Source organism: Mauremys mutica, chromosome 6 (assembly GCF_020497125.1).
Source record: "Mauremys mutica isolate MM-2020 ecotype Southern chromosome 6, ASM2049712v1, whole genome shotgun sequence".
In the NCBI taxonomy this organism is placed as follows: Eukaryota; Metazoa; Chordata; order Testudines; family Geoemydidae; genus Mauremys; species Mauremys mutica.
In genome coordinates this window covers 73,484,246-73,502,936 of record NC_059077.1, presented here as the reverse complement: position 1 = coordinate 73,502,936, position 18,691 = coordinate 73,484,246, and the positions used below count along the sequence as shown (strand labels likewise).

General features: G+C 39.8%; 1 protein-coding gene across 5 annotated transcripts in view; it reads right to left on the bottom strand.

Moving 5' to 3' along the window:
• Positions 1–18,691, bottom strand: part of LOC123373173 (synuclein alpha interacting protein) — a 113,430-nt gene that overhangs the window by 23,568 nt on the left and 71,171 nt on the right. For 4 of the 5 annotated variants that reach the window (XM_045022009.1, XM_045022011.1, XM_045022010.1 and 1 more), the window contains 4 exons: positions 8,383–9,248; positions 6,534–6,713; positions 3,632–3,745; positions 309–434 (listed from right to left, as the gene is read on the bottom strand). In XM_045022009.1, coding sequence (XP_044877944.1) covers positions 309–434; positions 3,632–3,745; positions 6,534–6,713; positions 8,383–9,248 — 1,286 coding nt within the window. The remainder of the gene's footprint in view (positions 1–308; positions 435–3,631; positions 3,746–6,533; positions 6,714–8,382; positions 9,249–18,691) is intronic. The other variant, XM_045022013.1, reaches the window with a different exon arrangement.

Sequence of the window (18,691 nt, the reverse complement as noted above, 5' to 3'; positions counted from 1 at the left end):
GGAGTCATATTATTTTTCTTTGTATCAATTAAAAAAACCTCAGTCCTTAATTCTTGTCTCGTTACAACAGAATTACTTTGGATTTACACGAGTATAAGAGAGTGGAGTTTAGCACTTAAGGTACGTAAGTTTTTAGAAGTTTCACTTTGAGGTCTACTTGTTCAAGCTTTTTTATGGTTTTAGTATCTTTTTATTATAAGGATTTATTTCTGACTTATGAGGTTCTCCATTTTGATATTAAGGGCTTTTAATCTGCAGATTTATACATTTAAAGGAGCTCTCTGAAATAAGTGTAGTTAGTACTCTACCTGTATACATCCTAAATAGCCATGCTGGGCAGCTACATGTACTGCACCGTTACCATCCTGGTCAACTTCATCCAAAGAAATCCCTTGTTCTTGCATAAACTGGAGAAGCCACAGAAGTATTTTCTCCTAGGGAAAAAAATTAAGAAAGAAGTAAAGCAAAAGCAAAACTTATTAGAGATGGCGCTGGTAACACTGCCTGTTATTAAAGTTGCTTGACACTTCTCATAAAACCCTGTTTTCAGTTCATGTATCCCCTTTAAAATTCTTCCTCAGAACAATCTCTGTGGATGCATGCAGTGTTGGCCAACAATGGTGAAGGACTATTTTTAATGATCAGAAAACAAAAGTACAGTAAGTATTTTAGAGAAATGCTTGTATAGGATTTAAAACAACTATAGTTTAGAAATGTTCTTATATGAACCGCTCTGGTGTCCAAACTTTAGAAGCTATCCTCAAATTCTGTGCCTCCAATTAGCATGATGCACATTATGCTATTTAGTCACCTATTTATCATCTGATTGTACCTAAAAATCAAGTAGGTAGGTGACTAACTGCTATCGTTTGTACCAGTAGTGGATTGCAAGCACAAAATTAGAGGCCAGGTTCAAGCCCATTTAAACATTTGCCCCTAGATTTTAGTTCTAGGTAACTTACTGTTCATATTTTTAAAAATTTAAATAACTTCCTTATCTCAAATAACTACACTCTTCAATAGGTATACCCCCAAATGGCATATGTAGATAAATGAATTGAATGTTTCAGTAATACAGATGAAAAATGAATTCTTGAACGCCAAAAGGCTGTTTCGGTGTCCAAGAAATCATTTAGTGTATTTTGAAGATGAAGATTCTTGGAAATGCACAGAAAATAGAGATGTTCTTCAACTAAATTAATTCAAAGAAAATGAAGGATGATAACAGGCAAAATCTATAAGATTTGGGTAATGTAAAATAATCATAAATGTGATTCACATCTGCAATAGACTATAGATATTGATCAATTATATCTGATATTTTCAAGGCTTGTGACTATCATCCACTTGCAATAGTTAAGGTTAACCTACACTTGTAGAATGCTAGATCTAATTGTTTTTTTTTTTAAACAACTCTAAATTTCCCCAAACAAAAAGTTCTAAGCATATGTCAGTCATGATATGCATCCTTCCGTGACATGCTGCTCCAGGTGAAGGAGGAGTGACTACGTGATTATTGGGGTGAGTTTACGGTCTGTCAGTTTGTCTGTTGTGCGCCTGCTTGATTTGAGTTTATAGTGTCGTCTGTTTTGGGAGCTACGTGCTGAGCCTAGAATACTGCCAGGCTTCCTAATGAGGTTCTAGCCTGCGATACTTTAATTCCTGATCCCTTTAGTATCCCTTGACAAAAGGGTGGGGCTAACACAGTGAGAACAAGGATTTAAAAAGCCTGCTCCCAAGCGATCAGAGGAGCTAGCAAACAGGGGAGTTTTGTGAGGGAGATCAGAGAGGGAATGTGAGAGCCAAAAACACCTAACAAACATACTGTAAACTTAGGCCAATAAACTCCCCTCAAAAAACAAAGAACAAACAAAATGAGTAGAAATAATGCAGGCGGAAGTCCAGCAGCAGAGTGGGGGCTATCCAGTTTATTGCACTGAGTGAAGGATGTAGGATTACCTGCCTTGTGGGCAGCTGGTGTATGTGTGCATTAGGTGCAAGCAACTCATGGCCCACAGAGACCAAGTACAGGCTCTTGAGACCAGAGTGACTGAAATGGGGGGAGCTAAGGGAGACAAAGAGATACAAAAGACAAGACTTTCAAGGACGTAGCGCGATCCCAGCCCTGGTCTGACAGCCTCAGTGCTGCTGAGGAGGATGAAAATCTCAAGGAAGGAGAACCTCAATCTAGAGCGGAGGGAGAGAATCCCATAGTTGGGACTCTCCTTCCAGATGATCTCAGGGTATCCTCTTGTACTGAGGATTCCCCTCTGGGATAGGGGACTTCTATTATTAGGAGTTAGGTAATAGCAATGGAGGATTTGATTATTAGAAATAGAGATAGTTGGGTTTGTAATGATTGGGAGAACTGCATGATGAATTGCCTGCAGGTGCAAAGGTCGTGGACCTCTTAAAACAGCTAGATAGATTTATGGGCACTGCTGGGCAGGAGCTAGTGGTCATGGTACGTATCGGTATCAATGACATAGGGAAAAGTAGGAGAGAGGTCCTGGAAGCTAAATTTAGGCTGCTAGGAAATAAATTAAAGTCCAGGACCTCCATGGTAGAATTCTCTGAAATGCTTCCAATTCCATGCATAGGGCCAGTTAGACAGGCAGAACTGCAGTGTCTCAATGAGAGATCAGTAAGATGGGAAAAAAGTAGCGGTGGCAAAATCAGCAACTGGTTCTGTGCTGTTCCCAGTTATATAGGATAAGATGAGGGCTGCTTGTGCACTCCCCTTGTGAAGGCCATCAGGCTTTGACTGACCCCTGAAGAAATTGGGGAGAGAGTAACCTATCCACCAGAGAAGTGAGACAGGGTTAGCAGCCCATTAGTTCTTTCCCACAAAAGAATGTTGGGGGTCCTTTGGGGCCGGTTCACTGTAGGGTTTATTTTGGGGAAAGGGGACCCTATAGTAACAGAGGACTGTATAATCTAGTAGTGTATCCTCCCCTGAGCTCCCCACAAATCAGTATTATTGGCAGAAGCATCCAAACACTGAACCTTTTAAGGTTATCCATCACTAGATTTATGTGTTGATTAGGTTCAGTATAAGATAAGGTTAGTTTACAACCTGCTTTTAGATAAAGCTCAATAAAAATGGCTAGAGTTAGGCAGATGTTATTCAAGTTTTTCCACCCCTTGCACCATTGCCAATGCATCTAATTCCTAAACTGTCACACTTTTGGCAAATTATTTCAGGCTTGTAGCCTCCTAGAAAGAGCATGTAAACTGTACCAGATTGCTCGGTTGTTTTCTGATGTGGCCAAAAGTCCATTAGGACCATGATGAGATGACTAATCCCTTCCACCAGAGGTGAGAGAGTAACGTACCAACCTAATGTGTCATTTAACCCTACCCACAGCCAATAATTTACACCTTGATGGCAGGAACTAGAAGGAGAAATAATTTTAAAACACATTAATTAAAATATGCAGTGGTATGGCGCCTTAACGTTCTGATTAATTAAGAAAGTTTGTACTTAATAATTAAGAGAAGTTGCATTTAGTAATGAATGTAATTTGTTGCAAAACATTTGACTTGAAGAACAGTATAAGAGGGAATTCTTGTGGAAACATTGAATCAGTCTCATTTAAAAAGTAAAAACTCATTTAAAATGGAACCATACCTGACCATAGGAACCTGCATAGTGAATAAGGCTTGGGTGATCTTTTGAGCAACTTAATTCAGCAATGGCTTCTGTTTCACTCACCATCCACCGTACACACTCCAGTTGACCATTCTAAATAGAGGAAGAGAAGGATTTAAAAAAAAAAATCCAGTTGTTTTAGATGCCAAACCACATCTACTACATATGGAAATGCTAATGAAAATCATATATGCATGTTGATGTTCATGTAAATCATCCTAATTTGTTTGCAACGCTGTGTTTATATCTACTGATAACATATTTGTTAACCCAAGTGGGATGGCCTAATTATAACTTGATACTGATAACATTTTGCCTACTTAAATTTACCCTGGAGATTTATATGAATAAATTATTCCTCCCTTTCCCTTCTAAATGCCTGTTGTATAGAGTTTTTGGCACAGAATGGCTGCTGAATGACACCACAGATGCAGCATCATTTCAAGAGTAAATGAAGTGATACTTGAATATTCAAGCTGTACAGAATGGAACTCTGCTTGTGTTACTCATGAGACTAGTCCCAGTGATTTAGAAGTCAAATCAATGGGACTACTGCTTGTGTGAATAGACAGAATATGATTTGGCCACACATATTAAACTTTTACTGTCACACAGTTAAAGGGATACTCTCTAGATTAGGAGATATAAAGTTTGATCTCTCAATCTGCAATTTCTGATTTATCTTTTTGTAAAACCTTTGTAATGCTCTATCTAAAAAATTTCAAGTTACTTTACTCACTTTCTTATATTTCTCTCAATTTAATTGAAAATAATTAAAGCTGTGAACATATTTTAATGTATGCTTTTAATCAGTCCTTTAACATAAATCTTACATCTCAGATCCTGGCTGTAATGCAGCCAAATTTAAAACTATCTTGACAAAACAGTATCTTTTCTACCACCCCTCAAATAAAATCTTCTATTCGGAGACTTTTTAAATCAAAGAAATGGATAAATGACAGTGTTTGCTAGACAACTAGAGTCACCAAGGGGACCCTTTGTAATGTGTAGCGGGTTTTCACACAAGTTAAAACAAACTATCAATATGGCAGTGTGACTTGTTTGATACAGCACTGACTCCAGTTCAACTCTCCAGCTCATGAAAGAATCAGGTCATGAGGTCTTAAATTACATGGCTTGGTTGAAATTCACTCAGTCCTTAATGGAGAATGAGGTGCATCACACAAACATCTTCTTCTGAAGCATGTGGTAGTGGTCATTGTCAGAGACAAGACACCAAGCCATTAGAATAATCTGGTATGGGAATTCCTGCTTCTATACAGAGACACTGGGTCTGTACACTGGTGTAAATCAGGATTAACTCCATTGGAGTTGTACTGGCATAAAACAAGTGCAAGGAGAATAAAACCCATTATAAATTATATGGGTTCCTAAAGAGTTGCAGGGATAGGGATTAAAGACTGTCAAATTTAGCAGTTATGCCAAAACAATTTTGCAACTTGAAGGACAACACAAATACAACACATTATAATTAGTGGAACTTGTGCCTGAGTCTCCTACATGGTACAGTACCCATGCCTGCATAGTATAATAAATATACATACATAGTGCTTTTTATCTCAAAGGATGCCCACACATTTTATAAACAAAATCAACTACTGAAAAACAGCCACCCACGCTGGGAAGGAAGACAATGAAGTGAATAGAGTATAGCAACACTATTTGACAGGTTAGGATAAGAAGTAAAGAAAAATACTATACCCAATTGAAACTGCAAGAGGACTTTCGGTAGACAGAATGTAGATATCCAGACTTGAATTTGGTCATGACAGTGATTCTAAGGCTATGTCTATACTGAGTACCTAACAAATGCATGGCTGTGCCACTGCAGCTGCATCTTTGTAACATACGCAGCGTAGTGGCTCTTTGTCGCTGGGAGAGAGCTCTTCTGGCAACAAAATAACACCACCTCCAACGAGGGGCTGTAACTTCATCACAAGGAGAACGGTTCCCACCGATGAAGTGCAGTCCACACCGGCGCTTTTTGTCGTTGAAACTCTTGTTGTTCAGGGGGGTGGTTTTTTATACCCCTGAGCGAAAAAAGTTTTAACGACGAAAGTGCAGTGTAGACATAGCTTAAGATCCCTATAACTCTGAAAAGCAATTCACTTGCCAAGAGTAGTTAGACATCGATTTAATTCCTTATTTGAAAGATGGCAGTTTAGTTTTACTGTCAAACTTCCTGCACACCACTGGATTTTACTACAGCACAACAGCACTATAAAGTTTCATGTTTTACTGTATAATAGATTTTCCCATAAGCTTTAACTTTTTCCCAGATGACATTCATTTTTGTAGTTTCTGACAGGCTTCATGCTGTGCTCTGCAAGAGGTAAATTTTAACTTTGGTCTGATACTCCAAACTGCTCTTGATATCTAAGAAGTTTCAGCTTCAGATGTGGCACATTAAAAAAAGCAGCATTAGAAACTACCAAAAGTGCTGTCTTGCTTTACCAACACATATTTCCCATACTTGTCTTTAATGCTATACTCATCTGAATGAAAAACAAGACATAGTGATAGCCAGTAAAGGAATCCTAATTTGAATCTGACTTAATATGAATAAAAGTTCCTTGAAATATAACAACTGCTATTAAGAAAAATCAGCTAACTAATTTAAAGTTAGGTTAATGTGTATGTGTATGTGTAATGTGTATGTGAAAAAAGCAACAATGACCCATTAAATGATAATGGCTGACATTAACTCTTTAAAAGAAACACATTTTTATTTACTTATGTGACATCAATCAATGACAGAAATATCCCCTTTTTGCTTTAATTTAGCAAAAGGATTGAAAATTACATCATCTTGGTATCAGCATTATTTTTAGCCATCACAGATTATTTAAGACCAAGTCACCTTTATTGCTAACCCAGCTGGTGTTAGTTGTTCATTGTTCCGCTCATTCAAACAGTCTTCTCCCATCAAAGAAGTGAGATGTTGCAAGCACTCTGCATGTCCCTGTGATGCTGCTATATGCAACAGATTGTTCTCACTTTCATCATGAATTTTGTCCAGATTGTCTGCTGCTAGGTGTGGCTGTGCAAAAAGGAACAGTGGAAAATAAAAGTATATCAGTTATGCAATTTAGGATAAAAATTTAAACAGGATATCAAGTCTCATGGTTCAGGATATAAGCCAAACACTTAATACATGGGCCTATGAAGAACCATTCTCCATGCATATGTTATTGTACATTTGTCCATAACAGGGGTTTTACACTTTCCTCTAAAGCATCTGGTGCTGGTGTAATCAGAAACTAGAAGGACTATTGGTCTGATTCAGCAGTTCCTAACAAGATTCCTATATACAGAGAAAGGTCATGTCCTGTGGTTTGCCTTTCTGTACAGTTTCTGGTTACTTTATCTGACAGAATATACTCACTTTTCAACTGTTTTTTAAATTTGTCCCTTTTCTTTTTTGTCACTATCTCTAGGAGTAATTTGGCATTAAGTGTCCATGACTCTCCTTAGCAGATTTGCCTATGCTTTCCCCCTCGCCAGTTTCACGTGCCACTAGGAGGACAAATAATTGAAAAAGGTCAGATTTTTCCTAGTTCATGGTAAAAGTGGCAGCTTATATTAAGTACAGTGAAAAATGTAATTAAGCTCTGAAACTTCTGAATGCTACTTTGTTAGCTAGTTCCATTAATATTATTTATATTGCAAAAGTGCTTTGAATTATTGGATTAACCAATGTGCAGACATATGGCAATATTTGATCCTTGCCTGAATCTAATTTTAAGACAAAACATAACTGTTTTTCAGAAACAACAGGAGGGAGAGGAAGAAGAGAGGACAAAGGTAAGGAGTAACAGTGACAAGATTATGGTTATGCAGATTAGCTAGCGCACAGTCTGATTCAATTAGGTGTTTTATACAAAAATCCTCTGCATTTCTTTACTTCCAGTTTTTCTAATTCTGTTTTTATTATTTTTAGCATTGTGATCTATTCCTCTGCCTATTTCTAGTGTTTGAATAACTCTGCTTTTGTCTTTGTTGCTGTGTTAATTATGTGCCACTGTGCTTGCTTTAGATTGGTAAAGCTAAACAAAAGATAGTACAAAATACTGCATGCAGTGCTACTCTGACAGCCTTTCTGAGTCTTGCCTTCCCTGCATCATGATGTTAATTTGTAACTAGTTACTTTGGAAACACCTATTCATGGTTTCTAATCAAAGAGCTGGAACTAAACAAAACTTCATATGGGTCAGAGGGCAATCAAGCTTTAGTGTGAGCTCCCATCTGTGAATGCTGCTGCAACAAACTGGCATAAACACTCCTGAATAATAATCAGAATACAACAGAAGCCCCTCTGTTCCCATGGCCAGCATCTGAGTAGAAAGTGATGTAATCCACAAATAACTGAACAAGGTGAACTGCAAACATTCTGCAAGGCAGAACTTCATAAAGAAATAAATTTTAATTTAGTAAACAAGTAGATTTTAAGATGAAAAGCATCTGCATTTTATATTATTTCAGTGTATTACCTACATTACAAATTTTGTCCATCGTGACTACGTAAGATTAAATATCATATTTGTACATAAACTCCACAAGTTTCATTTGGAAACCCATGCACTCAGTTTCTAATTACAGGGGATCAAATGGAGTTGCAACGTATGACATGCACCTAATCAACTGTTGACTTATTGTATTGTCTTACAGATGTTTTATTATAAATGCCTTATGAAAAGGATGACACTTACCAGTAATGATATCTGTCCTTCTTTCACAATGTTTAAGATACTTTTATTTTTTTTCACGTCTTCGCCCCTTTCCTCTGGGCCTCCTGAGCAGCTCCAGTTCATATTACTGTTCAGTTCATCAAGTTTGTTTTCTGTCACGGCTGTCTGCAGATGAAAAGTCCTCAGCTGGCAGTTTGGCATTGTCTTCTCAGTTTTATGAGCTTGGGGATCGGTAAATGTCCTGTTGAGGAAGCCCTTGCTCTGGGCTTCAGTTTCATGGACTGAGCTACATTTAACTGGAGGCTGGGAAAGCTCTAATTCTTCAGCTAAATGCTTGTGCTGATTAAGGACAATGGACTGCGCATTTCTCATCTGAGAGCTTTTCACAGGGGACAGAATACAAAATTGTGTCGTGCTGGCTGGCAAGTTCTCACTGTTTCCTGCAGAGCAGGTCTTGCCACTCAGACCATTCACTGTTGAACATACACCCAAAATCCTTTTCTCTGGAGCCACCTTGGTAAAAGCAGCAAGTTGCTGGCTTGATTTAATGTAAGGCACATCCAAAATTTCATCCATGTCCAGGTCATAGTGCTCCAGCTCCCCAAGCAAAACACCAGACTCAATGCTTTTACTTTTAAGGCCCTCTCCATCTCCTGAAGACTGATCATCATTCTGAGATGCAGGGTGAGAATCGCTACCTTTCTGGTATTCCACCTTCTGGTTCTTTTGGTCATCACTTTCATTGTTCTCTGAGCTCTCCGGCTGGTGCTTTAGTGGGGAAACCCTCTTCACTGGTCTGAACTTACTGTACATGTCTGCAATTCCTGTTGGTTTTTGTGCATTTCCAATAAGAGTTGAAACTCCACTGCTCCAGCTAGTGCTTGAAACTACAGAAAAAAAGGAATTTGAGTAAGAACAGAATATTAGTATCAGGTGTACATGTTTATCCTGTTGTATACTTTGAAGATATGATATTCCAGACCAAGCACAAGGAACAGAAATGTACTAGAAAACATGTTGCATTCACTCCTAAGCAGATTTGCAGTTAACCATACTTCTGCTACAGTAATACCAAAATTAAGCAGTCTGGAAGGAAACGCCTTTCAAATCTGACATACATCTTAAACAAAAAGAACTGAATCAAATTTAATGAGAAAAATATAAACCCCAAGTACATGACGCATGTAACATCAATTGGTAAAGGTCCATTGGCATCCATATTAATCCTGTCATAAAACCTTGCTAACCCATGCTCTGCCATTTTTATCTGATTGAGCTTCATTGGAAGAGTGGGATATTCTTCTGGGAGTTTAGCAATAGGGATGTTTGGAAATTTCCCATCACAACTGACTTTCACTGGAAATTTGGATTTTTGACTAAAAGTTTTTCGCAAAAACTGTCTTTTCTGCAGAAAAAATTTATTCTTCATCAAAGAACTGAAAAGTTCTTGGACTCTGTCTGAAAATGAGATATCTATTTGGATATGCCACTATGGTGTCTCAAGGGAGCTGTAATTCCTTGCCTCATGTCCCCATTCTCCTGTCTGGGTAAGGCTCCCCAGCTTGACTTTATGCTCCATTATATATTGAAGGCATGGGACTCCCGTGAAGCACCACTTCCTCTCACCAACAGGGAAGCAGGGGTGGCTCGAGGGATTTTGCTGCCCCAAGCACGGCAGGCAGGCTGCCTCTGGCGGTTTGCCTGCGGGAGGTCCTCCGAAGCCGCGGGACCAGCGGACCCTCCGCAGGCAAACCGCCGGAGGCAGCCTGCCTGCCGCCCTCACGGCGCCGGCAGAGCACCCCCCGCAGCTTGCTGCCCCAAGCATGCGCTTGGCGTGCTGGGGCCTGGAGCCGCCCCTGCAGGGAAGACTGATGCTTCATAGGAAATGTACTCTGACCAAGGGAGCTTGTAGAGGAGAGTGGAAGCATGAAGCACCTGAACCTCAACTCCCATGAGGCATTACGTCAGAATTTCCCAATTAAAATATCTGGCTTTTTTGGTGTAAACAGTTCTGTATTTTTCATGGAAAATTTCAAACTATTGGTTTTCTTTCCATTTTGGTTGAAAATTTTTATGCAGAACGCCTCGATTTTTCAACCAGTTCTAGTCAGTAGAAAAAATCCTCCACCCTTCCATCACTACAAAAAGTACAGTCCCAGTTCATCATAACCATAGTGCCCAGGATCAGTGGAACCCCAGTACTAAACTTCCTTTATATTTATATTTTTAGTGGGGGAGGTGGGAAACTCACCAAATTTATTTCACTAAAATCAACTTCGATATTTTCTTTCCAGGTGACTTTTAATGTTTTAAAGAACAAGCACATTCTAAAGTTCAAGAGGCACATTTTAAACATGGCAGATTTATTACTAGCTGTAGTGTATCAGTGAGGTCTAATTTGTGATCACATACAATTTGTGATCTGTAACAAACACCTTTCTTAAGAATCAGCAATATACAGTTTTCAATATATTATTAAAGATACGAATCAAAAGGATAATATTGCTTAGTAACTGGAGTTGTCTGAGTATCACCTTGATTTCTCTGGAGGCTCTTGTGAATACATATCAAAGAAAATAACAACAACAACAAGACAAGTAATTTAGTGGGCCAATACAAAGAACGCATTGTTCTGATTTATTTATGTATTGTATAAGATTCTAGGTTCAAAGGGTTACACTTTTATGTTGGTTTTATTTACATGTGAAATTTTTTCCAAGTGATACAGGGAAATGGATACCATATGTTTTCCAGCTGTTTTGTTCTGAAACCATTAAGGGCTCTGAATGGAAATGAATTCTGCCTGAGTCTTATGAAAACACTTCTTTCAACAGAAAGGTCTAGACAGAGAAAACGGCATCAACATTTTGTTTGTCGTCACTTTCCTTATGCTTAGATCCATTATTCTGTTCCTATGGTGGAACAAGCTACCTTTGCTACTTTTTAATCTTAAAAATTGAAATCTACACATAACCACGATAGTAAAAATATTAAACCTGATGTTAAGAGAAAACAAAAGCTGCTTTCTACAAATGTTCTTGATTCACATGTTCATTTAATTCTTGTTTCCTGCATTACATCCACAGAAAACCACTTTTTGCTCATTACTCATTTTTCCTTCTATTTTGTCCATGGACATTTCTTTATAATTATTGCTTACAGAAAAGCAGATTTAAACATAAAACAATTATCTATGTTTCCTCTAACTCATGAATATATCTACTTATTTAAGCAGAAAGATGGACTGATATCGCACATAATACAGGACTAGAAGGTTGTAGCATTTACCCACAGGCACCTATAGGGAGTGAGACTGATCAGACAGGCAGGAACAATCTCTTCTGATGCTGCTTTCTGTGCATGGGGATTGCATATTTTGCACCAGCCATTATACTGACAGAGTGCTGATCCCTCGTGCACACCGGCCCCACTCCACAGACCTGTGCAGAGAGGAGCAGGGCCATGATCTTGCCTCCTCCCCACCCTCTTGTCATGGACTTTTTCCCTGAGAGATCAGAAGTCAGTAGGGGGGTTGATTCCCTGAAGTTTCAGGGATTGCTATTGTGAGTAGCCTTTACACAGATGCTCCAGTGGGAGAAGGCTCTTGCTCACCCCTCCACATTCATGAGGTCATGCAGAAGCCATTGGCAATCAGGGTCAAATAAAGGCTAACTGCTTGACTACTCTAGAAACCATGACACAGGCACTGAACTGGAACCCAGGAGATCTTATTCAATTCCAAGATCTGCCGCACACTTACATAACCTTTGGGACATCACTTATACTGTGTGTCTCTGTTTCCCAACTATAACAAGGAGATAATTCTTCCCTACTTCATAGGAACTGAAGGTTTCCTGAAGCCCATGCTAGTGCCTTAACCACTAGACCATCTTTCCAGTATGCAAACTTCTCTATGAACTTACTCAGGAACAGGAGGTTTGATATTGGGTCGTAGTTGGCTAGGTCTGATGTCCATGGAGTCTCAGAAGTCCCATTCTGAACATGTGATTATTTCACTGAAGTGGGATGATAGTTCCTTGCAACACTTGGTGCTTAGTTTTGCTGTGGACTCCAGGCACTCAGGGTTAATGAAGAGGTTTACCACCTTGAATACCTCCTTAGCAACTTCAGAGGCTGACCTATGGAGGCTGAAAGGCAGGTTTCCTGACCTGTAACACTACTTTAGCATAGGCTTTGAGAGATTCTCTCTGTTTTGATTGGTCTGTTTCAGCCTTTGTTTTCCAACACTGGTATTCAAGTTTCCACCCCTCTCTTTTCATCTGATACAATGTGTCAAAGAACCAAGGAGGTCTGTGTAAGTGATGGGGAGGAGGGTACTACTTGGAGGCCACTGGGCCAATGGTCAACACTAGAGCATGATGATGATATGCTGCTGTTCTCAAGTATGTTTTGGAATTTGATGGGCTCCATGAGTCTTCATAGTCATATCACGGTCCTGGGTCTTTCTTGTTTCCTGAGAACTGGGAAAGCTGTGATCATTTCCTTAATGAGATGACTGTCTTTTCAAGATAATAGCTGGGTCATGATGTAGTCTATAATGACATTTAGCTGTATGGGTTGGACTGGAGATGACATGTGAAAGTGCTAGGGAGGCAAGTGAGGAAATGTGTTTTGGGGCTTTTGAATCTGAGGTGTTGTCAGCATGGAAGCTGAAGTCTCGCAGGATGGCGAATCTGAAATATTCATCACCGTTGCCGACAAGGTATCCATGATCTCCTTTAATGAACTCTTTAGGATTTCATGGTTTGTAAATGAGCACATCATCTATTTTAGGCTTGGTTTTAGTTGGCTCTCATTTCTATCATCAGATGAATGAATTCAGATTACCTTGTCTTAATGAAGTACCTCTGCTCTGCCCCTGCAGGACTTGGTAACAGCTTCCAATTTCATATAACCTGAAAATTCCCTTATTGTGATGTTTACTCCCTTTCCATGATCAGTAATGAAGACTTGGCCTCGCACTGATCCCTGTGGTACCTCACTAGAAACCTGCACAATATTTTAAAAAAATCTAACCCTTTATATTTTAAAGTTACCATTTATATACTGTATAACCACTGAAGAGACAGGAATAAATATATGGATGATTTTACATTTGGAATTCTGCTGCCATCTAAAAGAAATGCCTTATCTTTCCTCTTGTGGTTCATTACTTCATCAGAGCCCCTTGAATGAATTAAGACTTTCATTTATTCCAGGTCCAGCTGTCTTGGACTTAGTATACAGACAATGAGGCGCAGTCTACACTATGGAATTTCTTAGAAAATTCCTCACAGTTGTTCACACTGATTCATCTCCACCAGTGTTAGCAAAGTTGGGGCTTTATGAGACAAAGGGATGCTATATATAACAATGGGATAATAAGAACCAGTTCTGAATGTATTTCTATTTTAATTAATAACATCAGTGAAATATATTAACAATTTTAACTGAAGGTGGTGCTGTTTTACAGTTTTAATATACTAGCAGATTCAAAGAGCACAACTTGTGCTTTGACATAAGTGCTCTGGCATGAGAAACTTGATTTGTGAATGACCCTATCTGTGTGAAAGTGAGTGTTCTCAACTTCCTGGATTTCAGTTCCACCTATCCATTAGGACAAAGCAAGGTTTGGGGTTAGGATATGACAGAAACAGGCATTAATATTAGCTCACTCTACATCTTTTTCCAAATGATCCATACAGCAATAGCTTCAATGTTGGATTAACTTGTCCTAGCTTGGCTAGAGGAAAAGCATTGCAAATGTTGTCAACTGTAACAGATAGGATATAGAGGAGAGAAGGAGGGAGATGATAAATGAACTGGGATCTTCCAGACCTTGTCCAGACTGATTTTAGGATGTGACCAGGTGAGGTGAGGGAAAAATCACTCAGATGTCTGGGACGGAATCACAAGGTTAGTACAGATAGAAAATAATGAACGGGAAGAAATTAGGTAAAAAGAACAGATTTTAGGCTGAAGAGGTATCACAAGTATAATTGTATTACTATACACCCATTATTCTAATTATTATCTGAACATAATCGTGTATCTTCCCTTTTTTTTCCCAGGGTCTGACATTATCCAATCATTCATTTATTCTTTGCTTACCCGCAGAAAAATTACTTTTGATGGGAAAGCCAAGGGAAGCCGCAAGAGGGGTCATACGCCCACTCCCTGGCAGTGCAGAGTGTTGTTGGAGCAGCAGTGATCTGTATGCTCTGTATTACTATGCTATGTATAAACGGTATGCTCAAAAGGTCTGTTATACTTCCCCTTGCCCCCTTTTGTCTCCTCTCCCTATCTGAATACCTGTGAAGTGGCTTCCCCTCTTCCCTCTCCCTCCTGGAATGCTTGTGGGATGAATGGGCTGGTTGAACAGCTGGAAGATCAGAAGAGCTCCCAGGTAGACAAGGTGTCTGGGACTCTAATTAGGCAGCACTCACACACCCAATACATGGACACTGCCCGAGGTGGAGTGTGACCAACCAGACACGGCCAAGTCATCTCTAGTCGCAGGCCATGAGGAGCAGGTCCTTAAAAGGGGAAGGGGCCATGTGCTCAGGAGTGCACTCACAAGCTTGTACCTCCCGTGAAGGCCCTTCGCCCAGACCGCCTGGCCAGTGGTTCACCGCATTGCATTCCATCGTGCCTCAGGAAGGCATACCTTCATTGCACCGTCCATCGCTGTGCTGTGGGACACTTACCTTAAAGGATGCTGACATCTCCAGTGCCGTGTCTGTCCTGGGAATGTGAGTATGCGAGTGTTAGTGTGACCCTCCCCCCCGCTTCTTTTGAACTTAGCTATCAGTTTATTAAAGTTGCTGCTTTCTGCCAAACTCTGGTGGGTCATTAGTCCTTCCTAAGCTTACTAGCTGGCCCAATGTCAGGTAACACAGACAGGTCCGTTTGGGCACCCAGAGCAGCCAGTAGAGATGTAAATCACCACCTGGGAGAGGGGGGCTGGGTAGCCATGTGTATATGAGAGAGAGAGACAGACACTCTCTCTCTATCTCTCTCTCGCTATTACAGTGCTCTCGGCATGGAGGGGCAGGGCTTTGGGGTATTTCTGAAGAGGTAGGAGTAGGGCAGGCTCTGTTCCCTCAGGCAGAGGAGAATATAGCAGCCTGCCTACTTAGTGAGTTGTTCCCATTGTTCTTAATAAATTCCCCCAGGAGTATAAAACAGGTATAAAAATTTTAAGGCTCCTTGACATTGCCAGAGTGGTGTAAAGGAGCCTTATTGTAAAGGACAATATGGCCTTATAAATGCTTATGGTGCTTTAGTGATGAGAACTGGACTCAATTTTGGATTGAAAAAATGTCCTATCAAAATATGCTCCATGAACTGTTTGCTACTGACCTTTTTGGACATGGTCAGTAGCCAGTATAAATTGTAAGTTTGAGTTCCCAGCCCTCACTTGTTCTTCAGTTGTCTATGATGTGACACTGAGCATATGGCTGCATATATTTGTTGACTAATAATAGGAAGCAAAGGGTCAATACTACCTACATTACTATTAGATGAGGGGGAGGGGAAGGAAGGGGGGGTTGGTGATTTCCTCCAATGCTCCCCACTCCCATTCTCCATCCATTGTATTGTAGTTTAAATAAATTACCAAAATAATTGAAACTAGCTGGATTATATTGCATTATTTTGATAACAAATATGCAGAATTTCAAAATATTGTGTGCATAATTTTTTGGTGCAGAATTCCCTCAGGAATAAGAGTACCAAACCTGGAGGAATAGAAAATTTCAATATTTACTGATAATCTCCCCAATAGGAAAGCAATCCCCTGGATATTCTTGTGAACTATGCTTAATTTAGTTCAGTGGATACAGTAGCATAGAGGGTTACTAAACTAACCTTTCACTGCTGGGGACAAGAAGTCAGTTGGCTTTCATCAGTAAGTGAATAAAGATCTCAAGTAGGATGCTGTTCTCATTCTAGACACCTATTTAACAACATCACAGAGTCATCTCAGCTAACAGAATACATCTTAGTGCAATCAACTAGCTCAGTGAAGCTGGTTGGGCACAGATGTCATGAATTGTTAGCTGCAATTTTGCCTTATCAAATCTACCTGTCTCCCCAATGTTCACTTACTATGAGAAAGCAAGTAAGCAATTTTCATACTGAACAACAAAAGCAACAAGAGCCAATTTCTGCTCAAGTAAATCATTCTTGCTTAGAAAACACTAGAAATCAAGTGATCTATGGGTTAGCAACACCATGTCAGAAACGGAACTAGCTGGAATTATGTTTAAATTGATTCCTTTAACTTTAGTTGGCCTCAGTATACATAGGGCCATAAAGGTCCTTGGATCTAATTACCCTGGCCATGAACAGCCCTTCCATGAGGTGGGATGGGACAAAAAACCTTTACAGGATATGTCTGTATTGCAGCTGGGAGCAAACCTTCCACTTTGGGTTGACAGACTTGCACTAGCTCAAGCTGAGCTAGTGCACTAAAAATCGTATTGTGGACGGAGCTCTGGCAGAGACTCCTGCTAGCCACCCAAGCTCAAGCCTAGGGGGGGGTCTGCTGCCCAAGCCACAATGTACACACAACTATTTTTAGTGATCTAGGTTGAGCCCTGCTAGCGCAAGCCTGTCTACTCACACTGGATGCTTACTCTCTGCTGCAGTATAGACATATCCCCGAGTTCTCCCTGAATCATTTTGTGTCATGAAGGACAACTGGATGGACAAGAACTTACCTCATACCCGTTCCCCACAGAAAAAGATGTGCTTTCCCCGTTAACTCCTGTGGAAACCCAGGGATCTGGAACCCCTGACTGACTGTGGGGCTCCCTGTAGCTTTACTCAACTGCTAGGTTTCTCTCAGACTCCACAGTCCTAGCAATGTGCCCATTAAACAGTAACTCCCTGCTGGTAAGAGGGTCACAGAAAAGATAATGCCCTCACTTTGCATTAACTCTGTTAATTTGTGCAGGGTGTGGGAGAAGGTGAGAGACTAAGGAATGCATTTCCCCTTAGGCACAGTTCCTTGACCTTCAGGAGACAATAGGGCCAGAAGATGCCATGGAGGTGATAGATCCAACCCTTTTACACCAGGGGGAAAATCCAGCTGGAGGAGATTCTTCTCTCAGACCCTTTGGCCCCTTGTTGACCAAAAGAATGGACAGTGAGAAAAAAAAAAAGATGCATTATTGGATTTTTGAAAATAAGAAGTGAAATCCAGATGACCATGGGCCCTGAAGGAGCAGCAGTCAGGCAATAAGGACAAAAAAAAAATCTGTTGAAAAATTTGGGTGGAATCCATGAGAAAGCATGCTGATTGGTAAATAATGTTATGTTTTCCTAGGATTAAAGGTATTTAGAGCAATTTAAAATCAATATAACCAAACACTTTCTCATGTTACCACCATATTATTCAAACATTTAGATGAAATGGGTAAAGAAAACAGTATTGATTAAACCCCATTCTTACACCATGAATAAGATTGGCAATGATGTAATACAGGATTTTAGTCTCATCAAGAGGTTCTGGTGATACAATTCAGTTCAAATTGTCTTGCAGTGACTTTGCTGTATACATATCTTTCATTTTTTAATATAAAAAAAAATGTATTTATATTTTTCTGGATTCTTGACCCCTTGATTGAGCTTGCTGAACTAAAATACAAAAGAAACAACAACCAAAAAACTGATTCAAACCCACAGCTGGAGGCAAAAAAAGTGGCAGTTTATTTTTTCTGCAGTACACCTAATCTAAAGCACCACTACTGAGGTAGAGGAAAAGTCTTGAGTGCAGAGTAGCTATTATTTTGCTAGCCTAGTAAGTAATGAGATTTTTGAGGTGGAGGGCTGGACCAGCTACTAGTAGACCTGGCTTGACATAAGTAACTTGCCTCATTTCTTATTGGGCATGACTGGGAAAATGAATGAAAGTTAAGTTCTTATAACAAGCAGTATGCTGGAGTTAGGATGGCTAGCTCAGATCAGCAGGAACATTCTGGTATTAGTAAACAAGCCTAAATGTAAAATAAGGTAGAGTTCTTATTTTAGTACTCGTAGTTCTAGATTACGTGTGCTTCCACCTCCTGCGTTTGAGACTAATCAACTAAGTGTAGCTTTACTGTTTACCAAAGAAAGGAACTTGAATGATGACATTGGAGTCAAACTGAGTTTTGGGGGAACTGAATGGAAGAGGTCTCAGGGGAGCCCCAACACTTCTCCTAATACCGCACAGTTGTTCTGTATATAATTATAATTTAAATTGTCAATGGAGTGCAGACATATCAGGTTGTCTTCATTTACATTTTTACTATCTTCTGTAGGGTTTGGACATATTTTCTCTTTA